Below are 27,187 nucleotides of genomic sequence, written 5' to 3'. Positions count from 1 at the left end.
CAAAATGGGTTAAGCATTATGTAATACTTTAGCTATTGAGAAATAACAGATCTACAAGCTTGTAGCGCGGCACTCGGTGGCGCGCTATGAGCTTGTAGATCTGCTATTTTTGAATAAATATTCTTTCAGAGGTAACTCAAATCTTTGCTTCTGGTGGAGGGGGTCCCTGGAACAACATATTTTCAGACGGGGACATTGACATTGACAGCCATTGACAGCCCATACATCCAAACAGAAAAGTCCTATCTGATTGTATTAAACCATGTCAAACTCACCAACATTGCAGCTGTACAAGAAGTGTTTGTTTAACACATTTAGGCCTGACGTCGAAATTTAAAAAATGTCATTTTTTTCTGAAAAAGCTCATGTTTCTATATCAGTGGTTCTCAATATTTCATGTCAAGGACCCCAGAAATTATATGTAATTGGCCTCCGACCCTCATCTGAAAATATGTAGTTCCAGGAACCCCTCAGAAGCAAAGATTTGAGTTAAAAACGTTCGCTCTGAAATAATACACCTTCAAGGTTTGTGCCACATTTTTAGGATTTTTCAAAAATAGCAGACCTACAAGCTCGTAGCGCGCCACTCGGTGGCCCGCTATGAGCTTGTAGATCTGTTATTTTTCAATAGCTAAAGTATAACATAATGCTTTAAAACACCAAAAGGGGTTCCCGCCCCAAAATGTAACGTTAACTCCATAGACACATACAAAACAGAAAAAGTCCAAAAATCACCATCTTTTACCCATTTTGGGCGGGAACCCCTTTTGGTGTTAGCATTATGTTATGCTTTAGCTATTGAAAAATAGCAGATCTACAAGCTCGTAGCGCGCCACCAAGTGGCGCGCTACGAGCTTGTAGATCTGCTTTTTCAGAAAACTGTCAGGATGTAGAAGACATTTTTAGAATCTGATCTCAGGTCAAAATAGGTTAAAGCCAGTGTCTGACCTCTCTTGTGGTTGTTCCGGGGCAGGGAGCGATCGGCCTCCGCGATGGACCCAGCTCTGCCCTCAGCGCCGCCGGGCCCCGCCGCCCCGCCATGCTGCCCTGGCTCCAGCCTCTTGGAGATCGGAGCGCGCCTGGAGGAGACGAGACCACAGAAACCCATTATTCATCACTCGCCGTTGTGTTATTAAAAAAAAACCTTTTAAAATAGTTCAACTAGCCAATCTACATCGAGACATTGTGAGCTTGTAGATCGGCTATTTGATTGTTTTTTTTTTTTAAATGGTAAAAATGGCAAATTACTTCAGGGCTAACATGAACCGTAACATCAGTCTTAACCGGCCACGTAGGTTGCTAACTCTAACCTCAGTCTTAACCGGCCACGCATCAGTCTCAACCGACCACGTAGGTCGCTGCCCCTAACCTCAGTCTTAACCGGCCACGTAGGTCACTAACCCTAACCTCAGTCTCAACCGGCCACGTAGGTCGCTGACCCTAACCTCAGTCTTGACCGGCCACGTAGGTCGCTAACCCTAACCTCAGTCTCAACCGGCCACGTAGGTCGCTGACCCTAACCTCGGTCTTGACCGGCCATGTAGGTCGCTGACCCTAACCTCAGTCTTGACCGGCCACGTAGGTCGCTAACCCTAACCTCAGTCTCAACCGGCCGCGTAGGTCGCTGACCCTAACCTCAGTCTTAACCGGCCACGTAGGTCGCTAACTCTAACCTCAGTCTTAACCGGCCACGCATCAGTCTCAACCGACCACGTAGGTCGCTGCCCCTAACCTCAGTCTTAACCGGCCACGTAGGTCACTAACCCTAACCTCAGTCTCAAATGGCCACGTAGGTCGCTGACCCTAACCTCAGTCTTGACCGGCCACATAGGTCGCTGAGCCCAACCTCAGTCTCAACCGGCCACGTAGGTCGCTGACCCTAACCTCAGTCTTGACCGGCCACGTAGGTCACTAACCCTAACCTCAGTCTTAGCCGGCCACGTAGGTCACTAACCGTAACCTCAGTCTTAACCGGCCACGTAGGTCGGACCAACGGGAGGTCGGACATAGAGGGAAGTCCAGTCAACATAGGAGAAGAGGATAATAAATTACACTACAGGCCTCAAATGACACTACACATGCAAGCCCTATTTTCACCACTGCCTTGTTCCCCCTTGTCTCTAAAAGTCTTTGCCTTCTTTCTTTTCTTTTACTATTTTGAAAATCATTCAAAAAAAAGTTCAACTAGCCAATCTACATCGACACGTGACCTTGTATAGATCGGCTATTTTAGTTTTTCAAAATAGTAAGAAAAAAGAAAAGAAAAAAAAAAGGCAAATAAGTTTAGGAATCTAAAGCGTTATTCATAGTCTGGATTTTCGGTGGTGAGGTGACCACCGAACTACAACATGACGTCACAGAGCCGCGGCAAAGAGAAAACCACCGCCACCGCCCCAGCCCTTCTCTCTGTTTTTACTCACCACCGCTCAACGTTATTTCAGCTCCGGTGGTCACCTCACCACCTAATTCGCTTATTTCCATCGCTCAAAAGGTTTTTTTTTGTATATATCCTCTCTTCATAATGTAAATAATATCCCAAGCGGCACACTTTACTACTTATTTCGATATAAATAAGCGAATTAGCACAACACCCCATAGCCCCATTCAATTCAATGCAATTCAGTGAGGGCTTATGGTAGGGGAAATAGCCAATAAGGAGTTTTTGAACAAAATAACACCTGGACCTCTTTGGTGGGGACGTAACGACTACAAAGAAAGGTAAGAAAGCCTTCTAGCATGGAATTCTCCTTTAACCCATTTTGGGCGGGAACCCCATTTGGTGTTGTAAAACATTATGTTATAATTTAGCTATTGAAAAATAGCAGATCTACAAGCTCATAGCGCGCCAGTGAGTGGCGCGCTACGAGCTTGTAGATCTGCTATTTTTTGAAAAATCGTAAAAATGTGGCGCAAATCTTTGAATATATATTCTTTCAAAGTTTTTAACTCAGGTCTAAATGGTTAAGGGGTAAGGCACTGGTGAAAATAGGACCCATGGAGTTCTCAAAGCAACAGCATGATCTCTCTACACAGCTCCACCGACTGACGCTTCGATCAGTTGATATCTAAACATAAGAGCCCAACCCGACGATATATATCCATTCGCTCGACGTGTCGGTCATCATTTGTCCTTTTTGCGCTATACCAGCAATGGGATAAACGAGTGAAACTGAAACTGTGTGAACAAGGAAACGAGAACAGACAAACGTCTCGCAACTGGAAGCTTTCATGAATGATCTTTTCTCTCTCGACTTGATTGCTGATCGGATCTGAAAACGTATTTTGCGTTTGCTAGAGAGAGCGACAGACTCCTGTCACGGGGGAACAAACTCTATAACGACGATTACTATACAGTTGGGTGCCACTGATATTGTCCCTTATCATTTGACCCATTTAGGCCTGACCTCAAAATTTAAAAAAATCCTTCTAAATCCTCCAGTTTTCTGAAATAAATATTATCACGATTTTTCAAAAATAGCAGACCTACAAGCTCGTAGCGCGCCACTCGGTGGCGCGCTATGAGCTTGTAGATCTGCTATTTTTCAATAGCTAAATTATAACATAATGTTTAAAACACCAAAAGGGGTTCCCGCCCAAAATGGGTTAACTGTCCTTTTGCGCAGATCACGCAAACCTCAGCAAAAAGAAAAGGACAATATCGATGGCCTCCAACTGTAAGAATATAGAACTTTTCTACGCAAACAAATTTACAGTTTTACACCTTTGCATGAAAGCAATACATGAAATGGACGGAAGCGGAAGAAACACATGTACAGCAAAATGATGATATACATTAACAGTAAATTAAAAGAGAACGCAGTCCTTTTAAAGTCAATGGTCAGATAGCATAGAGATAGATATATAAAGTGCTATATTATCGTAATGACAGTAATCCTAAATTATTATCATATTCAAGGGCTTTTGGAGAGAAATTAGACAGACTCCTGCTGTGTGTGTGTGTGTGTGTGTGTGTGCGTGGTGCTCGTTGACGCTCGTTCTGTCAAATAGGTCTATTCTAAGGTATACCATATACTTGTATAGACATACATCACCCTGTGCTCATACTGTGCACAAATGTATTAGCCTGCATACATCTTTGTGTTTGAACACAAAATGCATTTGTAGAATCCAAATAAATTCACTCCACACACACTCATTCTACAGTTGTGGCCCCCGACGGAATCTAGTTGAATACCCCTGGCCTATACCCTAGGCTGCCACCACGGCACTGCTTACATCGGCTGACCGGCGGCCATCACACCAGGCCCGCTCACCACCACCACCACCACCACCACCCGCGCTGGGGAAGAACCTGCTTTTGCATGATTTGTTGCCCGTCGGTCTCTGCAGAGACAATGGGGTTTCTATCAGCTATGGAGGAGCTACAAACAACACAGCTAACAAAATTCCTAGCTACTGAAATCAATTAAGAATGCAGCTGGCCGGGGTGCCTGCCTACCTCGTTATTGGCTATGCCTTACTCATAAAGAATTTCCTGGCTCCCGCGCCTGGTGGTTCCCAAACTTTTTCATGTCAAGGACCCCCAAAATTATACTCATTAGCCTGCAGACCCCCATTTGAAAAGATATGCCAAGGACCCCCATTAAAGAAGATCTAGGGCCCCTGGTTTGACCCGAATTTAGGCTACGGCCCCCCTATTGAATGGCCTTTCTATCTCTGGGACCCCAACACATAATGGAAGATGAATGTTGATGTAACTCTGAGTGTACAAATGGAACTTCCTATAATTATCATTTAGCTGGGGACCCCCTGGAACTCTCTCAAGTACCCCTAGGGGTCCTCGGACCGCACTTTGGGAACCACTGCTCCACAGGCACAGAGATGAGAGCACTACTACAGGGGTTCTCAACGTTTTTGGCCGGGGACCCCCGGAAATGCTTTGGCAATGTCTCGGGACCCCCGCCCCGCCCCCTCCCGACCCCCAATATAAATTGACTGCTACAATAACCTTAACCCATTTTGGGCGGGAACCCCTTTTGGTGTTTTAAGCATTGTTATAATTTAGCTATTGAAAAATAGCAGATCTACAAGCTCATAGCGCGCCACCGAGTGGCGCGCTACGAGCTTGTAGGTCTGCTATTTTTGAAAAATCGTGAAAATAAAATTATTATTATTTTATTTTTTTTGAAAATAATTTGGGGACCCCCTAAAATAATTTGGCGACCCCCCGAGGGGTCGCGACCCACGGGTTGAGAACCCCTGCACTACTACACCCAATAACACCACAGGAAAGTGAGTAAGTACATTCTATGTATAAAGCACCTTTCAAAACAATGTTACAAAGTGCTGTACAGTGGACAACAAGGTATAACAAGTCAATTAAAATGAGGCACACAAGAGCAATAACACAACAAGAAGAAAATAAATTGATGAATTAATTACCAGCTGCCTTATTATATCTGCAGAACTGTGCTATGAAATGTAAATATCTGTGTCAGTTTGTATCACGCCGCGCGCCAATGTAATATTTGTCTTTAATTACGTGTGTGTGTGTGTGTGTGTGTGTGTGTGTGTGTGTGTGTGTGTGTGTGTGTGTGTGTGTGTGTGTGTGTGTGTGTGTGTGTGTGTGTGTGTGTGTGTGTGTGTGTGTGTGTGTGTGTGTGTGTGTGTGTGTGTGCGCGCGCTCACACCGTGCCGTACCTGTTATCCCTTGGTTCGCACGACGATACGGCAGCCAATGAGAAAGATGGCTTGCTAGTACAGCAGTACTAGTGAAAGGCAAAGCGATCGAACACAGACCAGCACAGCTGTTACACAGCAGCTGGTAAAAAAAAAAGCATTGACCTGCACAATTAGGTCAGGTAAGAAAAATAATAATCATAAGACAAAATGCTTACAAAATAGATGACAAGTTGTTGTAAAATGGTGGAAGCGTCTTTGCAATGTGGATGTGTTTGTACCGTTCCGACGTTGGTCCGTTGTTGAGAGGTTGTCAGGCAGGGTCTGACGGATGTCAGTGGGATATGGGAGCTCGCTCTCTCTCTCTCTCTCTGTCTCCCCCCCTCTCTCTCCCTCACTCTCTCTCTCTCTCCCCCCCCTCTCTCTCTCCCCCTCCCCAGCCTCGCTCTCCCCCCGTCTCCCTCCCACTCTCGCTGTGTCTCCCTCTCCCTCTCTCCCTCTCCCCCCTCTCTCTCTCTCTCTCCCCCATCTCTCCCCCCCTCCCCAGCCTCTCTCTCTCTCTCTACCCCCTCCCCCCCTCTCTCTCTGTCTCCCCCTCTCCCCCCCTTCTCCCCAGCCTCTCCCTCTCCCCCCTCTCCCCAGCCACCCCCTCTCTCTCTCTCTCTCTCTGTGTCTCCCCCCTCTCCCCAGCCACCCCCCCTCTCTCTCACTCTCTCTCCCTCCCCCTCTCTCTCTCTCTCTCTCTCTCCCTCCCTCCCCCTCTCTCTCTCCCCCCCTCTCTCTCTCTCCCTCCCTCCCCGCCTCTCTCTCTCTCCCTCCCTCCCCCTCTCTCTCTCTCCCCCCCCCTCTCTCTCTCCCTCTCTCCCCCCCTCATCTCTCTCCCCTCTCCCTCCCTCTCTCTCTCTCCCTCTCTCCCCCTCTCTCTCCCCCCTCTCCCTCCCTCTCTCTCTCTCCCCCCCTCCCTCTCTCTCTCTCTCTCTCTCTCCCTCTCTCTCTCCCTCCATCCCTCCCCCCCTCTCTCTGGGTTGTATATTTAAGCACTCCTCCCTCCACCAGCCACAGATCTAAGGTCAAAGGTCTCTCCAGCCGTGACCGGGCCCTTTCTCCTCTCACCTTCCACAGCTATTCATAGAGAACAGAACACTTTCCCATCCATCTCCAATGGTTTATGGCAACGTTCGCTCAGTTGACACTCGTCCACTTAGTCTTAAGCCTCTCCTCGATTCCGTTAGGGTCGGGTTGGGAAAATGTGATATCGAAAAAGCACCCCGTCCAAAATGTGAACTATGCTCTAATGCCAGGAGGGTGCTCCGCCAAAACACGCTGGACAGCCGACCCTAGACGAGCGCTGAGAGGCTGTGCTCGGTGCCGCGGAGACGGGCACTCCTAGTGCGTAAAGTTAAACCAACTAGACCTAAGAACGATTCTAAAAACAGTTTTCTGAAAAACCCTATGTTTCTATGTCAGTGGTGCTCAGCCTTTTTCATGTTCAAGGACCCCCAGAATTATCTGTATTTGGCCACAGACCCCCCCCCCCCCCATCTGAAAATATGTTGTTCCAGGGCTGTTTTTTGGGGCAATGTGCTGCAGTAGTCGTTTAACTACTTATAATGTAAAAAATAAAATAAATTAAGAAAATTAACTTTTTTTTTTTTTTTATAAATATTTGTACATTTGCACAAAAAACACTCCTTGGGGGGAAAACGGCCTCACAAACGTGATGAGGTCAGCACATTTGGTCAAGTGGATATGGCCTAATTTAGCCCAAGGAGTGTTTTTTGTGCAAAACTAATGCTTGGAATGGATTCAGAATCATGCAAACCCCCTAGTTTCATATGTCACATGCTACTTAAAGAATGATGAAATTTGGACTTTTTTGCCTTATATAGGATGTTATGGGTATGGTCACATATTATGCTAATATAACTCAACTTCCCACGGGAGTTGAATTTCAAACTTTTAGTATATGTAATTAGACACCTTTAGAAACACATTGGTGAAGAAATTTCTTGGTAACGATTTAGTTCCCAGATTGGGCAAATACCTGATAAAATGCCCTTACTATATATATCCAAAGATCTGTGCCGCATTTTCACGATTATTTTCAAAAATAGCAGACCTACAAGCTCGTAGCGCGCCACTCGGTGGCGCGCTACGAGCTTGTAGATCTGCTATTTTTCAATAGCTAAAGTATAACATGATGCTTAGTTAAAACACCAAAAGGGGTTCCCGCCCAGAATGGGCAAACAGACGCAACTCTCTCTGAACAGACGGTCGAGGAACAGGAACTTCATGCCACATAGACGGTCCCTCGTGCCTATAGGAGGCTGCCAGGAACAACTGCAATGGCTGCCCGCCCCGTCACCCCGGCAGCTGGCCGGTCTGCGGCTGGTGTCGACAGCACCGACCGCGGGAACAATCTGGGCGACATTGAAGATGGAGAGGGCCACCGATATATTTCCACACTCACTCCAGAGGGGGGCCCACGTTGCATAGTAACTGTCGTAGCGGAAATAGCCGATCTACAAGCAAGTGTTAAAATCAGCCATTACGACGGCATCAAGGCCCGACAAAAAAACAACACCAGGAGGATAGGATTGTGTGTGATGTTTGGCAAAATGTTCAGGAGTAATATAAACATGTTTGTTTGTTTTGTGTGTGTGTGTGTGTGTGTGTGTGTGTGTGTGTGTGTGTGTGTGTGTGTGTGTGTGTGTGTGTGTGTGTGTGTGTGTGTGTGTGTGTGTGTGTCGCGACTTGGCCTGTTGTAGCGCCACCATGAGGCTGATTTGAAAACTGTCAAGTGGCATTTCTTCCTCAGCCTAGTAGTGGGAATAGGCATGCACAGTTTCACCGCAATCGGATGCTGCGTTGCGGAGTTGTGGCAATTTGTACAAAACGGGTACAAAACGGGCTACTCCTGAAACTTTAGAAGCCAATCGTAGCCAATCAGGATGGATAATTATGAGAAATCAAACAAATCACATGATCACATGACTATGGAGAGCATGTGTACCGATTCGCGTGAAATTTGGATAAAATCTGAAGGAGTAATATTAGAAAATGTGTTTTACATATGTCGGCCTCCTGGTGGCGCTATAAAGAGCAGATGTGAAAAATTCCAGGCAAAGGTTTTTCCTTGGCCTCTAGGGAGTGTGCATACATGGTTTTACACAGATCGGTGCAGTTATAGGTAAAAACACAAATCAGCCAGTTATAGCGCCACCATGAGGCTGAGTTGAAAATATTCAAGTGGCATTTCTTCCTCGACCTAGTGGGAATGTGCGTGCAAAATTTCACGGAAATCACACCATGTGTTCATGATTTGCAGCATTTTGTTTGAAACGGAGCACTCCTGCGAACTTTGGAAGCCAATCTTAGCCAATCAGGATGGAGTCTGAAAAATCTGAAAGACCCGTTTTGTTGAATGGCTCTAGAGAGACTGTGTACCAATTTGCGTAATGTTTGGACAAAATCTGTAGGTGTACTGTCAAAACATTTGTTTTGCACAAAGCGGCCTCCTGGTGGTGCTATAACAGGCCAATGTGAAAACTTTGGGGCAGAGGTTCAGCTCTGGCATTCAGGGAGTGTGTGTGCAGAGTATGGCTGTGATCAAGCCAACGGTGCCAGAGATTAGCTGTTCACAGACGGACGGACGGACACACGGACGGACGGACGTACGGACGGACACACGGACGGAGTGCAAAACATACTCTCTCCCCATGCCTTCGTGGAGACACTGATTACTATATTTACCCAGGGTATCTGGGCTAAGCTCAAGAGCTTGTTTCCAGCCAGGCCCTGCTCATAGAACACATTTCATCGTAGTGGTTCAATGCCTTGTTCAAGGGCACTTCAGCGGTGGTAATTTTAACGTGTCGGACCGCTGATTCGAACTGGCGACCTTCCGGTATCAAGACCGCTCCGCAATCCGTTCGGCCACCGTTAATATGACATAAGGTTCTATAAATTAACAATGTCACACACGCACGCACGCACGCACGCACGCACGCACGCACGCACGCACACACGCACGCACGCACGCGCGCACGCACACACAGATCTCGTTTCTCTCTCTATTTGTCTGACTTCTTCAAGTGCCTGTCTGTCATTAACTGGGGGGGGGGGGGTCTCTCTCTCTCTCTGTAAATCAAAGTGGGGGTCTCTCTCTCTCTCTGTAAATCAAAGTGGGGGTCTCTCTCTCTCTCTCTGTAAATCAAAGTGGGGGTCTCTCTCTCTCTCTCTGTGTAAATCAAAGTGGGGGTCTCTCTCTCTCTCTCTCTGTGTAAATCAAAGTGGGGGTCTCTCTCTCTCTCTGTAAATCAAAGTGGGGGTCTCTCTCTCTCTCTGTAAATCAAAGTGGGGGTCTCTCTCTCCGCTGCATGTCTCCAGTGGTGGAAAGTAACTAAGTACTTTTACTTAAGTACTGTACTTAAGTACAATTTTGAGGTATTTGTACTTTACTTGAGTATTTCCAATTTGCAGTATTTATACTTCTACTCCACTACATCTCAGAGCAACTTTTACTGCAGTACAATTATTTGAAAACTTTAGTTACTAGTTACTTTGGCGATTTGAATTTTGATCAGAAAACATACAGTACATTAATCACTTCGACCCTCATATCTCCCAGAGGAGTGGCTTTCTGTCCAGAGCAACGAGGAGTGTCACACAGAGAGCCATGCCTGTCCAGCTGTCTGCCTTTCAGAGCTGTAAATCTGCTCTCGGGATATCCACACGGCAGCTGACAGACCAGACGACACCATGCCATGCCATGCCATGCCACGCCACGCCAGGCGGCAACAGAAGTCACTCACTTAGCGTCCGCTATAGCACTCAGTGGCCTTGATCGCTTAACCCATTTTGACCTGAGGACGATTCTACAAAATGTCTCAACAGTTCTCAAACATTTTCATGTCAAGGACCCCCAAGATTATATGTAATTGGCCGCCGACCCCCCCATTTGAAAATATGTTGTTCCAGGGACCCCACCAGAAGCAAAGATTTGAGTTAAAAATGTTCGCTCTGAAAGAATATATATTCAAAATTTGCGCCACATTTTCACGATTTTTCAAAAACAGCAGATCTACAAGCTCGTAGCGCGGCACTCGCGAGCTTGTAGATCTGCTATTTTTCAACAGCTAAAGCATAACATAACGCTTAAAACACCAAAAAGGGTTCCCGCCAGTGCTTAATTTCTAAATTCTTAGGTGCACTTTGCGTGCACGTGCACGCAAAGTTCGTTTTTTATCCCGTTTTTTTTTGCCTTTTTTTAGCACAACCAACGGCCAGCCCACCCATCAGAACACAATAGAGTAGGCATATAGACGTTTCTATATGTCTTTAAATGTTCTGATGAATTGAAAATGGAGGACCCTGAAGTAACAATCAAGTCTTTTTCTTTTTCTGGTTTTATACTCGTAGCAGTCAGATTTTGTATTGACCTGTGTAGCCGGCTACTTTCGTTTGAACTGTACCCATTCTACAAACTGAATACAATTTCCAATCAGTCAATCAATGACATTTGCAGCAGCAGTTTACACAGGGGCCCGCTGGCTCACAACACACAACTACAGTAGGCATTTGCAGTTCAGTTGGCACAGCGGCTCAATGTTATATCAGATACTGTATACAGTATAACAAGTTAGGGTGGCCCATCATCAGAACAGTACGCAATGCTAAATACCTGCATGCGCGTTGTTGTTGTCCATATCCAAGTTCCTCCTCCTCCTCCGATGACAACTCAATAATGCTACTAGTACTTAATTCTGTACTAGTCTTTTTTTTTATTTCGGGCCCACCAAAGCAAGCGTTATGATTCGATTCTGATCGAGCCATGTTGTAAAGCCGGGTGTCTTTGCGAGATTTGGCAATGCAGTCAGTTCTGTTCATAAGAACTCACCATTTTGTATTGAAAACAAAACGCATGCTGTCCCCAAGGCTAAACTATAAGTAGCAGTTAATCTATCGCTCCATAAAAGTATGAAAGTTCCATATTCCATATTCAACGAACGACAACAGATGCAAATTGCAGAAGTCGAGACGAGAGTTGTTTTTATTTACGCACCCGGCACCGTCAACAGTGAGGCGTCAAGCCTCACGACGCCGGGGTTCCATAGCCACCTATTTCCTCTCAAACCGGGCACACATTTCAAAATAAGAGTGTTTTTTGGTTTGTACTTGCAATGCGATCATTCAAGCCATGTTTTATTTTTGAATCGTGCTGGAAATAGAAGTAACTGTGACGAGGAAGAAGCCTAGTTGACTTGAAAATGAAACTCTACATCTGACGTCAAACGCTTACATCTCCATATATGGAGCTGACCTGTTCAGACATTCCATATGTTGATCCGTCCCCCACCCGTCCTTCCTGTTCTGACATTCCATATGTTGATCTGACCTCACCAAACCCTGTACACTCAAGACAAAAGTCATATATCTGTGGTGGTACTTCATTGCAGTGGCGTGCACAGACATTTAGAGGGGCAGGTGCTCAAGTTAAAAAAGGGCACCTTGTGCAGCGCGTGGAACCGGCCGGTTGCCTTAATCCATTTTGGGGCGGGAACCCCTTTTGGTGTTAGCATTATGTTATGCTTTAGCTATTGAAAAATAGCAGATCTACAAGCTCATAGCGCGCCACTCGGTGGCGCGCTATGAGCTTGTAGGTCTGCTATTTTTGAAAAATCCAAAAAAAAAAGGAAAAAAAAGTGCCCTTTTTTTCAAAAGGGCACATTGCCAAAAGGGCAGGGGGTGCTCTAGCACCCCCTAGTGTCTATCTGTGCACGCCACTGTCTGTGGTGGTACTTCATTGGTATAAAAAGGTTGAAAAACCCTCTTATCCTGTCCTCACTGTTGACTGGCCACTGACTCTAAATGGTGCATTTATATAGCGCCTGTATCCAAGGCGCTTTACATAGATTGTGCATTACATTCACCCATTCACATGCACACATTCATACACCGATGGCGGTGGAAACCATGCAAGGCACCAACCAGCACATCGGGAGCAATTAGGGGTTCAGCGTCTTGCTCAAGGACACTTCGACACTAACTCTGGGGGAGCCCGGGTTCGAACTGGCAACCTTGATGTTACCATCCGGCCACTCTACCCCTGAGCCACCGCCGCCCTGTCTAAAGGTTTAAAGGCCTCCTGTTCTCACTGCTGACTGGCCACGGAGTCTAACCGCGTGGGCCTCATGACCCTCATGGCGGCACGATCAGTGTTCATTTGTTCGTCGACTACCTTTTTCCACTGACGAAAACTAAATGGAAACTAAATAAAAACTCAGCTATGATGACTAAAACTAAATATACTGACAATTTGGTCAACAAATAAAAAACTAGACTAAAATGTTAGGACAAGTGGACAAGAGATCCAGTATAAGTCATTTTACACTTGGCTGCATGCTGAAAATAGCCGATCTACAAGCTCACAACGCGTCGTGCTGCGACGCGTTGTGAGCTTGTAGATCGGCTATTTTAAGCAATTGTAAAAACAGTCATTAAGACACCATCAAGGCCCGCCAAAATACATTGTAGTCGACTAAATCACCTGTAGATTTAGTCGACTAAAATCTGATATTTAGTCAACTAAAACTAGACTAACACGAAGACATTCCAGGTGACTAAAATGTGACTAAAACTAAATGAAAACTATTCAAGAGACTATGACTGAAACTAAAATCAAAATGTGCTGCCAAAAACAACACTGGTCACAATCCTGTAGCCTGGCTAATAAGCCAGACTCAAATCACACTGTCGTGTGGTATTTGAGTCTGGAGATGCTGTGTATGGATCTTGTTTCCCGGGGGGCGGGTTCAAACATATTCTCTTTGACGCAATTGGTCAGAGCTACTGTCAGTCAAAGGTCTCAAGCATTGAACGTCACTGTACCAAAGCCCACCCATATTGCATACCGTGTCTCGATTGGCCATGACACCAGTTCTCTGGTGTAGGAAATGGGCGTACAATTGAGCCTCTCCAGACCGTAATCCGCCGGCAGGATTTTTTTTTTTGCCAACGGCTGATTCGGTCTGGCTTATTAGCCAGGCTAACAATCCTGTGCACTTCATGACAGGGAAAACATATGGCAAAATTATGCCGTATGCCGATCTACAAGCTCACAATGGTAAATTGTAAATGGTGCATTTATATAGCGCCTTTATCCAAGGCGCTTTACATAGATTGTGCATTACATGTGCATTACATTCACCCATTCATTCACACACACACACATTCACACACCGATGATGGAGGAAACTATGCAAGGCACCAACGTGCACATCAGGAGCAATTAGGGGTTCAGCGTCTTGCTCAAGGACACTTCAACACTAACTCTGGGGGAGCCCGGGATCGAACCGGTAACCTTTATCCGGCCACTCTAACCCTGAACCGCCGCCCCCGATGCATTGCAGCGCATGAGGCGCTGTGAGCGATTTTCAACGAAGATATTGTTTGTGGGTAAAAGAATCACACTCGTGTGAAGTGAGGGGAGCTCTTATCGTCATGTATCATCACATTTCGGCCAATCACTTTTGTCGCCCTCACATTTCTGTCCTTTTCTATCTTCACTTTTTAAGCCCTCAGCCAATCAAATCATCGCTATGGGGTACACACCAGACACACAAAGCTGGGCATAGGAGGGGCTAACGCCCCTCAAAAAGGAGGGGGCCAAGTATAGTCCTCTGGGCGGCCTCCGGTCAACATGTTTAATAGGGAGTACGTGTGTAAGAGGTGGCTGTGCAAAAGAGCAAATGTGACCAAGTGCATATTACTGTCTGTCTGTCTCTGTGTGCGTGCGTCCGTGCGTGCGTGCGTATGACTATTAATTATAAAAAAAAATAACACTGTCAGTGTTTAGGCAGGCATATGGCTGACCTCTGCTGCAAGCTGTGCCCTAGTTTGGTTTTGCTTTTAACTGTGTTTTGTATCAACTGTTTTTAACCTGTACGGCGACCTTGAGTGCCCTGAAAGGCGCCTTATAAATAAAATGTATTATTATTATTATTATTATTATTATTATGTAACATAAATGGATTAAATAGAATTAAATCAGATTCAGGCCAATTTACATACTGGCTTTTTTTTTTTCACTTCACAAGAATTGCCCAAGTCAAAAAACCATGTGACTTAGGCACAAAAAAAAATCTATTTTGGCCTAAGTCACACTCAGTCACTATATCTGTGTGACTAAGTCACACAGATATAGGCCAATTTGGCTGCAGTACTTAGTTCAGAACATCAGACTAGTCATTGGTCCGACAAACGACAACCTACCTCAAACCCTAACCCTAACCGCAAGCACGGGAGCAGCGCATGGGCGACATGCAGGACGGATGTCGGACTAAGGGCCGATTCATACTCCTATTTTAGAGCCGAATAATAAGTCGGTTCGGCTCTGTAGAGCCTACAATGTGACGTCATTTGAGGTTCGGGGGGGGGGGGGGGGGGGGCGGGTACCATCCTAAAGTCGGCTCTTCGGTGCTACTGAAAGATTCTGACGTGCCGAAACAGCGGTAAAATATGTATGAATCGGCCCTAATGCTCCGTCGGAATTAGATGCGGATCCCCTCCTGGAACAACATATTTTGAGATTGGGGTCCAGGAATTATTACATATAATTCTGGGGGTCACGAAATAGTTTGAGAACCACTGATATAGAAACAAGACATTTTGTAGGATCAGTTCTCAGGTCTAAATGGGTACTTAAGATGCCGTTACCTTTCGTAGGTCTTGTGGTGGTGGTTCCTCCGGACGCCACTGCCTGGCGACGGTGTCTCCTCTGATCCGTAAGTCTTGTGGTTAGGGCTGTCACGATTAGACATTTAAGATGACGATTAATATTGTCACGCAAAAAGAAAAATCGATTGAACGAAACGATTGAACGATTTTGGCGTTGAGCATTGGACAACATATGACAAATAACTAAAATATACTAAGAAGTCACTGACATATTAAATCATTTTGCACTAGATTATATAGATATAATTCCTAGATTTAAATGACTATGTAAAAATCACACCCACACAACTGAGTGGTGCAAATCCCCCCCACCCCTCTCTCTCTCTCTCTCTCATTAGCAGGCAACAGTGCAATACTATATCTCTCTGTCTCTGTTTCTGGCACAACAGCACCCCTACTGGTACTCATGAGTCACACATGAGTCACACACAAACATAGTCACAGGTCACAGACATGCTGTTCCTTGGAGTGGTTGCACCACTCAAAAAAATGGAGATATGTTTGACAAAGGGACTTTTGTTGAGGCAGATTTTGTTTGTCGAGCTTGGGAAATAAGACAGAGTACTCTGTATAACTCTGGGCTGTAATGTAATGAATTATGTAATGTAAAGATGCTGTAAATGCAATTGTGAAATGGTGTCTTATAAACCCATGAGGGTTGGGCACATTGTGTGCAGGACACGAAAATAAATAAACAATCAATCAAAAACATAAAAACAAATGTTAAATAGTGGAAACAGTTGATCTACAAGCTTACAATGCGTCACAAAGTCACGCGTTGTAAGCTTGTAGATCTGCCATTTCTGCTTTTTTATTTAGGTTATTTTTTTTTTTTTTAATTATCGCGATTATCTCAAACAATTAGCGATTAGACGAGTTAGGCTGCCGACGTACCTAGCGTAGGTCTTGTGGTGGTGGTATCTCCTGGTGCTGCTTGGTGGTGGTGGTGGTGGTGGTGGCGTCTTCTCAGGCTCCTCTCCTTGTGAGCTGCTCCTCCTCAGAGGTCTGAGGACCTTCGCCTTCACCTCCTCCTCCTCCTCTCCCCAGCCTCCTCCTCCCCCTCCCCCTCCGCCGGGGGAGTGCCGGCGCTTGCTGCGCCGTCGCATGATCTGCCAAAAGAAGAAGACCCGCCCGCCGCCAACCATGCGGGAGAGAGAGAGAGAGAAACTTCATACGGCGCAATAAAAAACATTACAACCCTGTACCGGGGGGAGGGGGGGGGGGGGGGGGTGGGGGGGGGGGGGAGGATACATTCCTGGGGCGCATCTCGGTAGTAAAAACACAACACCCGAGCCAGCTGCACTGAAAAGAGAGATGCCCAGACACGGAGACACGGGGGCGGCACCGAGTCCGACCCCCTGACCCGACAACAACAAGGCCTCTCCTGTTTCCTCCGTGTTCATACTAGTACCGTTAATGTGCTTATAATATTGGGGGCTATGTTCTTGCTGGACCACAATGACATAAGCACATGAACCCTATAGGCTCAGAGACGGCAGGAATTGTAGCCCCCCCCCCCAGCTCTACTCTAGAAGACATGTCATCATAATAATAGGATAATATTCAGAAGAAAATCATTTTTAAAATGATCTACACGACGCGCCGTGCTTGTAGATCTGCTATGTTGACGTGGTATCAGCAGTGGCGTGCACAGACATTTAGAGGGGCAGGTGCTCAAGTTAAAAAAGGGCACCTTGTGCAGCGCGTGGAACCGGCCGGTTGCCTTAATCCATTTTGGGAGGGAACCCCTTTTGGTGTTAGCATTATGTTATGCTTTAGCTATTGAAAAATAGCAGATCTACAAGCTCATAGCGCGCCACCGAGTGGCGCGCTACGAGCTTGTAGGTCTGCTATTTTTTTTCAAAAGGGCACATTGCCAAAAGGGCAGGGGGTGCTCTAGCACCCCCTAGTGTCTATCTGTGCACGCCACTGGGTATCAGGTACTTTCGCCCCTAAACCATCTCGCCCCTCGATTTTTTTTCCGCCGACCTCACGCCGACCACTCGGTGCCACGGTTCTTGTGTTCTTTAAAAATGTCCGTGTGTGTGTGTGTGTGTGTGTGTGTGTGTGTGTGTGTGTCCGTCCGTCCGTCTGTGAACAGCTAATCTCCGGCACCGTTAACCCGGTCAAATTTTGCACACACACTCCCTGGATGCCAACGATGAACCTCTGCCCCAGAATTCTCAGAAGGGCCTGTTATAGCGCCACCAGGAGGCCAATTTGTGCAAAACAAGTTTTTGGACAGTACACCTACAGATTTTGTCCAAACATCACGCAAATTGGTACACAGTCTCTCTAGAGCGATTCAACGAAACGGGTCTTTCAGATTTCTCAGACTCCATCCTGATTGGCTAAGATTGGCTTCCAAAGTTCGCACGAGTGCTCAGTTTCAAACAAAATGCTGCAAATCATGAACACATCATGAACACATGCTCTCCATAGTCATGTGATCAAGACGCGTTTGTTTGATTTCTCATAATCCACCTTCATTGCCTACGATTGGCTTCTAAACCTTTCAGGAGTAGCCCGCTTTATACAAATTGCCACAACTACTCAACGCAGAATCCGATTGCGGTGAAACTGTGCATGCATATTCCCACTAGGCTGAGGAAGAAATGCCACTTGACAGATTTCAAATCAGCCTCATGGTGGTAATACAACAGGCCAAGCCGCGTCTCTCTCTCACACACACACACACACACACACACACACACACACACACACACACACACACAATATTACTGCTAAACATTTTGCCAAACATCACACACAGTACTCCTATCCTCCTGGTGGAGACCTATGCCCAGAAGGACACTTTTTCTAGTTTTACACTTGGTTGCACTCTGAAAATAGCAGATCTATAAGCTCACAATGCGTTGCACTGCGACTAGCAATCAATCAATCAAGCTTGTAGATCTGCTACTTTCAGAGCGCAACCTGCAGGCATTATTAAACGACTTGTATTTTAGTTCTACTGTCTGGATCTCTTTTCCACCAGTCCCTCCCTAACATTTTAGTCCAGTTTTTATTTGTTGACGAAATTGTCAATACATTTAGTCATAGTTTTAGCCACCATAACTTTATTTCATTTTTATTCCGTTTTCCCAGCGAAAAACGGCAGTCAACGAACACTTTTCGTCATAGTTTTAGTCGACGAAATCAACACCACGTACGTAGAAGTGTGTTTGTAAACTTTACCCCAGCCAGACGTTATGCTCGTTAGCCTAGCGTTAGCAGCTAACCAGTGCACTTTAGCATTAAGGACACATTAGCAGATATTTAGTGCTAACGTGTGCGGCCTATAGTTGCATTATATCACTTATAGACACCGTACATAAACACAGTTGACTCTGTTTACATCACAATGTTTACACAAAACTCACCTAGCCGCTGTTAGCCAAGCACGGTACGCATGCGCACAGACCCGGAAGCGGAAGATGCCGATCGAAACAGAAGACAGGGGGAGGAGGAGGCATCATGGGAGATGTGGTCCATGGATGACGTGGTGTTGTTACTTTGTAGGCAAACAAACGCTCCAGGCTGCACAGTAAATTAAATAGAATTATAGTCAGAATGGAATGGAATAGAGCGTCGCAGTCCCGCCCCCTACCATGGACCAGGAAATGAATCCCAATGCATTTTTCCCATAGACATTTCTAAAAGTATTTATTTAAAGACGGTTACGCCACGGACAAAGCCAACTCGAGTCGTGACAACTCATGACAACACAAACAATATTTTGGACCAAACAAATAATTACAAAGAAGAAAAACAAAAAAAAAAGTGTTGTAACCTGCCGTTTTTTCTTCTTTCTAATTATTTGTTCGGCCCAAAAAATTGTGTTTGTTGTCATGATTTGTCACGACTCGAGTTGGCTTTGTCCGCGGCGTAAACGTCTTTAAATAAATACTTTCTGAAATGTCTATGAGGAAAATGAACGGAGAATCATTTCCTGGTCCATGGTAGGGGGCGGGACAGCGACGCTCTATAGGATTCCACATTTAAAACCAGTCCACAGCTGCTCTCATCAGCAAAGCACACACAAGGCCAGAAAATACAGTAAAACATAAGATAGTGCAGTCTCATGCAAAGGTTTAAAATTGTAATTTAGATATATTTGTAGATTTATAATGTATTTATATTTGTAATTTATATATATTTATAAATGTGTAATAGGCTATAATATGGATTAGATGCTATCAAAATGTAGACCCAAATGTAGACACAATAACACAAATTGAATAGATGTCATTTAAACCTGTTATTTTTGCCCTGGACTCTTATAGTTTTTGATAGTAGGCCAATACTGTAGGCTACTTTAGACCAGTGGTGTTCAACCAGTGGTCCGGGGACCACCATGCACTACCAGTGGACCTGCAGGGGGTTCCAGGTGGTCCCCAGCTAAATGATGGTAATCAAATGGACCCTTATGGTTTCCTTTTACGCTCATTTTACGCTCTTATCCATAAGAAAATATTCTTTAGTTTCAGGTCTGAGAGGATAAATCGCATCAAATGGTATACGTGGTCCGTGGCTCAAATGGAGAATAAATATTGGGCCTTGATATGAAAAGGTTTGAAAACCATTATTATTATTATTATTATTATTATTACACGTCTCTGCATTTGATGTACAGTAGGCCTGAGTATACCTTGCTTGCTGTAAGTCGCTCCGTATAAAAGACGTCTGCTAAATGCCTAAACTGTAAATTGTATAAGATGAACAAATTAAAAGCAATCTATAAGAAAGCTGCACCTCTAAGCACGTAGCCTACAGGTATTCACTGCCTTTAGTGGTGCAGTGCCATCAATAACATTTGTAATTTTAGAATTCATTCTGACTGAGCACCCTGACTGAGGGAAAGACCGGATAAAAATGTCAATGTGTTTCCAATGATAATAGATCTGTTTGAACACGTTGCAATGTACGCAGATTGATTTTCTTTGGACATTCTACTGTTGACTGTTCTTGATAGGGGTGTCCCGGTCATGTTTTTGAGGGGCGCTAGCCCTCCTATATACAGTTTTAATGTTTGTCTTTAGTTCAATGTTTGTTTTGTAAACGCCATTGACAATGAAGGGAAAATGTACGTCATGTGCGTCATTTTGTCTCTTTATTGTTAATGGCGTTTAATGTTTGTGCCATTACATCACCTATAATCAACATGAGTTAGACTTTAATATATTAGCGCCCCTCACTTCACACGGGTGTGATTATTTTGCTCCCGATCCGATTCTGATCATTTGATTTTGAGTAGCCTATCTGCCGATACCAATTCTTCCCAATCCGATATTTATAAGCCCCTCCTATATACAGCTTTTGTCCCCACACGTCTCATATTTGCCATTGACAATGAAAGGAGAAATTAGGTCAAATGTCCGCCAGATATGGCATAAATTTGTGGCAACACAAACATTAAATGCCGTTGACAATTTGAAGAGAAAATTTACATTATATGTAGACGAGCAAATCGACCAATCACATAAATTCAGTTCAATGAAAGTAGAAATTAGGTCATATATGTGCCTCAAATATGAGGTCAATTTGTGGCAACACAAACATTAAATGCCATTAAATGCCGTTGACAATTTGAAGAGAAAATTGACATTATATGTAGACGAGCAAATCGACCAATTACATAAATTCAGTTCAATGAAAGTAGAAATTAGGTCATATATGTCCCTCAAATATGAGGTCAATTTGTGGCAACACAAACATTAAATGCCATTGACAATGAAGGGAAACGTTACGTCATATGTAGACGAGCAAATCGGCCAACCAATCACATCAATTCAGTTGTTCATGAGATGATGTATGATGATGTAGAACACATAACAATAGTACAAAATACAAAATCACAATATCCATGCAGTCTAATACCATGATATGGATTATAATATTGATAGTGATACTATAGGGATGTCCCGATCACGTTGTTTTTCTGCTCTCGATCTGATCATTTTAAAATGATGTGATCCGGCCCCCGATTTCCGATCACGTGATCGGATCGGTACAACCATATAGTTCTTGGTTTGCGTATGATCCTATAGATTACTATTAAGAACGTCTGCCAAATGCCTGTATACATTTTAAATAAATGCCAAAATTGTTGCAAAGCATACACAAGATAATATACTCTCGAATGAGAGGGCAACCATCCCAAAGCCAGGCAGGCACAACGGAACTGAGACATGTGTTCAATAATAAAATCACACCCGTGTGAAGTGAGGGGCGCTAGCTCTTATCATCGTACATCATCATATACACACTCAACATTGTCCATTCATTGTCAATGACATTCAAAGGGCCACTTCACCCCTTTTGCAACCAGATCTTATTTTAATGATGTTTGGGAGACAAGAAAACACTTTCTTGGGGTTTGTATGTGGGCAATATGGGTTTTTAGATATTTCTATTGAAAAATAGCAGATCTACAAGCTCATAGCGATGCACCAAGTGCCGCGCTATACCAGCTTGTAGATCTGCTATTTGAGTGAACGTTTTTAACTAAAATCTTTGGGGGGTCCCTGGAACAACATATGTTCAGATGAGGGTCGGCGGCCAACTAAGTATAATGTTAAGGGGTCCTTGACATGAAAATGTTTGAGAACGACTGACATAGAAACATGGGTTTTTCAGAAAACTGTCAGGATTTAGAAGGCATTTGTAGAATCGTCCTCAGGTCTAAATGGTCTTTGTATATTTCTTTGTATTCAGTGCATGGAGAAAGGCTGCTATAAACAGTGGTGGAAAAAGTACTCAATTGTTTTACTTAAGTAAAAGTACAAATACTGCAATTTAGACCTACTTTGCTACAAGTAAAAGTACGGAATTGAAAATGTACTTGAGTAAAAGTACAAAAGTATCGGCATCAAAATGTACTTAAAGTACTAAAAGTAAAAGTATTCATATTGCAGAATGTCCCATTTCACGAGTTCAAAATGTGTAGGAAATCTATTGAAAATAGCCGATCTACAAGCTCACAATGCGTCGCGTTGAGACGCATTGTGAGCTTGTAGATCGGCTATTTTCAAATGGCCAAAATGTATAGGGTTATAGTGGTTAATGTATGTTTTCTAATCAAAATTAAAATCGCCAAAGTAACTAGTAACTAAAGTTTTCAAATAATTGTAGTGAAGTAAAAGTAAAGGTTTTGGCTCCGAGATGTAGTGGAATAGAAGTAAAAGTACTGGAAATTTGAAATACTCAAGTAAAGTACAAATACCTCAAAATTGTACTTAAGTACATTACTTAAGTAAAAGTACTTAGTCACTTTCCACCACTGGCTATAAATATAGCTCCTGTTGGTGCGCCAGTGATGGCATTATTACTACAGCAAGGCTCAAACTAAGGAAGAAAATAGTGTTAAAATAAAAAAACAAAACGTTTTAAAAATAATGAAAACCAAATAAAAACTAACTAAAGCGAACGAGAAATGCATGAAAAATTATCATTTATTTCCGCCGTCGTATCCATGTATTGAGCTTGTATAAATCAAAGCTTTTCTCATGCAAAGAATACATAACTAAAAAGTAAAAACCTAAAAACTACCTATATGCACTGAAATCCAACACCAACCTGTAACACATGTAATAAAAATCACACCCGTGTGAACTGAGTGGTGCAAGGTCTTATATAGCCTGATCAGCTGTGGTCTGACGTAATGTCAGTGACCATAGTAACCATGCTCATTCTTTTGGGCCCCACGTACAGGTACACACAAACACGAATACAAACAAAGCTGGTTGTTGGAGTGGTTTGCACCACTCAAAAAATATAAAACTAATTTCAAAACTATACTAAGCGGACGTATAAGGAGCGGAAAAACGCCCCAATGTGTAAGGAACGACATAAGACTAGCAATTAACATTTGTAATTCAAATGATGTTGACAAGACACACGTTGGTTCCTCCTCATCCAGTAAAACAACAAATAAACAAATTAAAAAATAAAAAGCAGAACAGTGAGTTCATCACAAAAAAACATAGACAATGTATTGTTTAGGGTCATTCTTTCTTTTTTTTCATAATTGTCTTTCTTTTTTCTGTGGGAAAAAAAGAGAAGAAAAAAATCATGATCAACACGTCTATTTTTAAACATGTATTTTTGGGACTTGGCGGGGCATTTTAGGCTGGACGCTGTTACATGTGATAAAACGTGACAGATTCACAAAACATATTTTCCGCAGAACTCTCATCCGTGTGAAGTCAGAGTCTTTACAGAGTCGCTCGAACAACGACAATATGAAGCTTCACTTCCTATAGGTCACAACTTGGACATAATTATGTCGATGGTCATCATAGATATAAAAATCACACTCGTGTGAAGTGAGGGGCGCTCTTATCATCCATCATACACCACATTCATCATACAACACATTTGATTGGCTCAGCCGACGCTGACGCGCTGGGCTCAGCCAATCAAATCATCACAAATGTCATTCTGGCCAATCACTTTTGGCGTCTTCCCTTTTCTGGCCTCACTTTTATCCACAATATGTACTTTGCTCAGCCAATCAAATGATCGTTATGGGGTGATCAGCCAATCAAATCATTGCGTTTGTGTTCACACAAACAGACAAAGCTGGGCAAAGCGCCGCTCAAAATCCTGTATGCCTCATTGGCCGCTGCAGTTCATCGAAGCGACCTGTATCGCGATGCAAGGGCGGAAGTGTGCCGGAAGTGCGGAAAGCACGCTGCCACTGCAGGCCATAGTGGCCAATCACAGCGCGTCTTTTCCAGGGCCTATCAATTCAATCCAAAGGAGCTTCATTGGCATGAGAAAACAAACGCTTACATTGCCTCTGATTGGCCTATCTACCGAACGTCCCCTTCTGTGACGCACGCGCAAGCTTGCACATGCGTCACCGAAGCTTGCCTCCTCTCGAGAGCCGAAGGAGACGTCTACCTTTCTGTCTATGGGTGATCATCTTTACTGCCCCCTCTGATTAAGTTATGTTGTCTATTCAGCATGATCACAGGTTTAAAAACACAGGCGCCATTCAAATGAACCTCAATATATCAATAAAAAAGGATCCAGAATTTGCAACTAAAATTCACAAACATCTAAGCTCAAAGTCTTACGCAAATCTAAAGTCACTTCACGAGTCTGCACATACAGTACATGGGGGATTGATGACGTCTTATCTCTCAGTTTAGGCATCTTGGGATTCTCTCGTCCGTTAGAGTCTATCAGTGTATGCTGAATACCTCCGGGAAAGTAGGATTTCGCAAGCCCCTTTCTGACGATCAATCACTGCAGTCTTTTGTGCGTTTTGTCAGACGTATTCATATAGTCGTGGGAGTAAAGTTGCTCTGCGCTTTTTTCAGCTTGGCAGCGATCGCCTCGTAAAACTCAATCTGCTGCCCCAGGTAGAGGTACATGATCTTGTTGTAGTCGTAGCAGCGGTTGCTGTGGAAGTGGTTCATCTCGGCCTGCAGCGCGTATGACATGGTGCTGACGCGCTGGGCCAGCGTGACCCTCTCCTCGGGGGAGATCCTGGCCGTGGCCACCAGCTTGTCGCCCTCCTTCAGGTTGTCTATGGCCGTCTTGTGGACAGCCAGCGTTTGCGGGATGCAGGCCAGGAAGTTCTTGTATTCGTAGTTGAGCTCCATGACGTAGTGGAGGCTCGGCTGCTCGCCGACCAGCTGCGCGATCTCCTCGTAGGTGTTGGCCGTCGCCCTCAGGGCCTTGGGCAGCGTGCTCTCCCCGCCGAACCCGGAGGTGTCGAACACGTTGGAGACGATCTGGAAGGCGTGCGCGATCCTGTCGTACTCCTTGGCCAGGGGCCCGATGCACCTCTTCCAGTGCTCCTGGCACACGGTGATGATCTCCTTGATGCCCTCGTTCATGTGCTTGGTGTAGCGGCTGTACTTCTCGCACTTCATCTCGATCTCGATGGACTCGAGGTCGGGGCCCTGGGGCTCCACCGTGGAGAAGATCATGATGCCCACCTTCTCGTCCTCCTCGGCCTTCCGCTTGCCCAGCTTCCAGTCGGCGTCGTTCTTGTACATCAGGAAGTGCTGGAACACGTTGCTGCCGGAGATGACCGGGTGCTTGCACATGCGCGTCATCCAGGACTGCAGCCGCTCCAGGCGGATCTTGCCGACCTCCTCCTCGGAGCGCCCTCTCACCGCCTTGTCCGGCAAGTTGGGGACGGGGACGGCCGCCCCGAATTTGTGCAGAAGCCTGTTGTACAGCCACTCAAAGTGGTTGTATTTGTGTTTGACGGGTTTGTTTGTGGTGTTGGGCGTGACCAGGTACTCGGTGTAGCTCTTCAGCCCGTAGAGCTTGCCTTTCTTGGGGTTGGACACAGTGCATTCCAGCACCGTCTCCGGGTAGGACCACATCGGGCCATAGTCTCCCAAGTAGATCGGTACCTTCTCTTTGACCTTTCCGAAAATGGTGCACAGGAGGTAGCGCTCTAGCCCCGATTTGGAGAAACGTGAGAACTTGCTATCTGTGCTGTTTTGCGCAAAGTGGCGCCCGGTGGCGACGCTGGCGTTCCACACCATCGGGGTCGCGGGGACGAGTGCGAGTGCGGGTGGGGGGGCCACGGGTGCGAGCACGGGCGAGGGCGCATTTTCGGGCGTGGCGGGGTGAGGCTCAGGTTCGGGCGTGGGCGACGGGGCCGACGGCTCGATGAAGGACAGTTCCGACAGCTCGGGCAGGTCGGGATACGCTGGGATTTCATCTGCTTCTACGCTTGGAGATTCTGCTGCTGCCGTGCTTTCGGCTTCCGTGAACGGGTTTCCACCCAGATCGGGCGCTGCCAGATGACTGTCCGGCACCAGGCCAACCTCCCCCTGGGAGTTCTGCACCTCGATCCAGCCGTCATCCACGTTCTGGTTGGTGATGCTGATGGCCTCGCCCCCCACGACCGACAGCTCGCCGCTCCCGGGCGATGCTGTGAAGTCGAAGAGAACCTGGCGCGTGACGGAGAGTGCTTCGCTCATCCTTGCAGATCAACGAGAGAAACACTTTGGATTGACGATTGCGTGTCTCGGCCCCCGGACGCGCTTATGAAGGCTCGCCCCCTTGCGTAAAGGCCTACGTCACGCGAAAAGAAGCGCTGCGATTGGCCAGTTGGGGGTCAGAGCCAACCTGACTCCGCCAGACGGAGGCTGTATTGTGAACTAGTGAATTCAATACCGATTGAATTCACTAGTTCACAATACAGCCTCCGTCTGCGGTCGCTCAGGGATTGGCCGCTAATTGGACCAATCAGCAGCAGCTACGGCCGGGATCTTGGCGAGACCGGGTGTGATGCCATCGAGAAGCACCTGTTGCAATTGTATTTCCTATCGGCTTAAATTTGGAAAATCGTCTTCTATTCATGAAAGCAAGCAAAGACACGACCTACACATCCGACGCGATAGTGAGGGGATTCTAAAATGGAGTTGAACCTAACCCTATCAGGCACTCATTCTGTAACACTTCTATCGTTTGCGGGGGTTGTTTACTTTCCTGCTGGCGCAGCTACCATTACGTCACGTAGACACGTCAATATGATTGACAGACGGTCCCATCCAATCACCTGCCAAGTAGCTTGAAAGAAATCACACCTGTGTGAAGTGAGGGGCGCTCTCGTCATTATACATAATCTCATGAACAACTGACTTCATGTGATTGGTTAGTCTACATATGACGTACATTCTCCCTTCATTCAATTCAATGGCATTTAATGTTTGTGTTGCCACAAATTTACGTCATATTTGAGGGACATGTCCATTGTCAATGGCAAATATGAGACGTGTGGGGAGGCTTTCTTCAGTGATTGGGCTACAGAGATCCCAGATGGAAGTACCTT

At 45.3% G+C, this 27,187-nt stretch overlaps 2 protein-coding genes across 3 annotated transcripts in view; both read right to left on the bottom strand.

Annotated features, from left to right (window-relative positions):
* The window catches only part of LOC306928536 (dual specificity protein kinase CLK4-like), a 37,717-nt gene extending 18,824 nt beyond the window's left edge, over window positions 1–18,893 (bottom strand). For both annotated transcript variants that reach the window (XM_079508747.1, XM_079508748.1), the window contains exons 1-4: window positions 18,762–18,893; window positions 16,273–16,487; window positions 15,358–15,444; window positions 949–1,079 (exon numbers count right to left, since the gene is read on the bottom strand). In XM_079508747.1, coding sequence (XP_079364873.1) covers window positions 949–1,079; window positions 15,358–15,444; window positions 16,273–16,484 — 430 coding nt within the window. In that variant the 5' untranslated portion in view covers window positions 16,485–16,487; window positions 18,762–18,893. The remainder of the gene's footprint in view (window positions 1–948; window positions 1,080–15,357; window positions 15,445–16,272; window positions 16,488–18,761) is intronic.
* Window positions 18,894–24,665: 5,772 nt separating this feature from the next.
* Window positions 24,666–26,333, bottom strand: LOC306928825 (sorting nexin-9-like; the record flags this gene model as incomplete). Its single annotated transcript, XM_079509097.1, has 1 exon — window positions 24,666–26,333. One exon carries the CDS (start codon window positions 26,331–26,333, stop codon window positions 24,666–24,668), a length of 1,668 nt encoding a protein of 555 aa, XP_079365223.1.
* Between the last annotated feature and the right edge of the window lie 854 nt (window positions 26,334–27,187).

Source organism: Electrona antarctica (assembly GCF_951216825.1).
Source record: "Electrona antarctica genome assembly, chromosome: 8".
Classification (NCBI taxonomy): domain Eukaryota; kingdom Metazoa; phylum Chordata; class Actinopteri; order Myctophiformes; family Myctophidae; genus Electrona; species Electrona antarctica.
The sequence above is the reverse complement of the archived record's forward strand: the minus strand, read 5'-3'. Positions and strand labels throughout refer to the sequence as shown.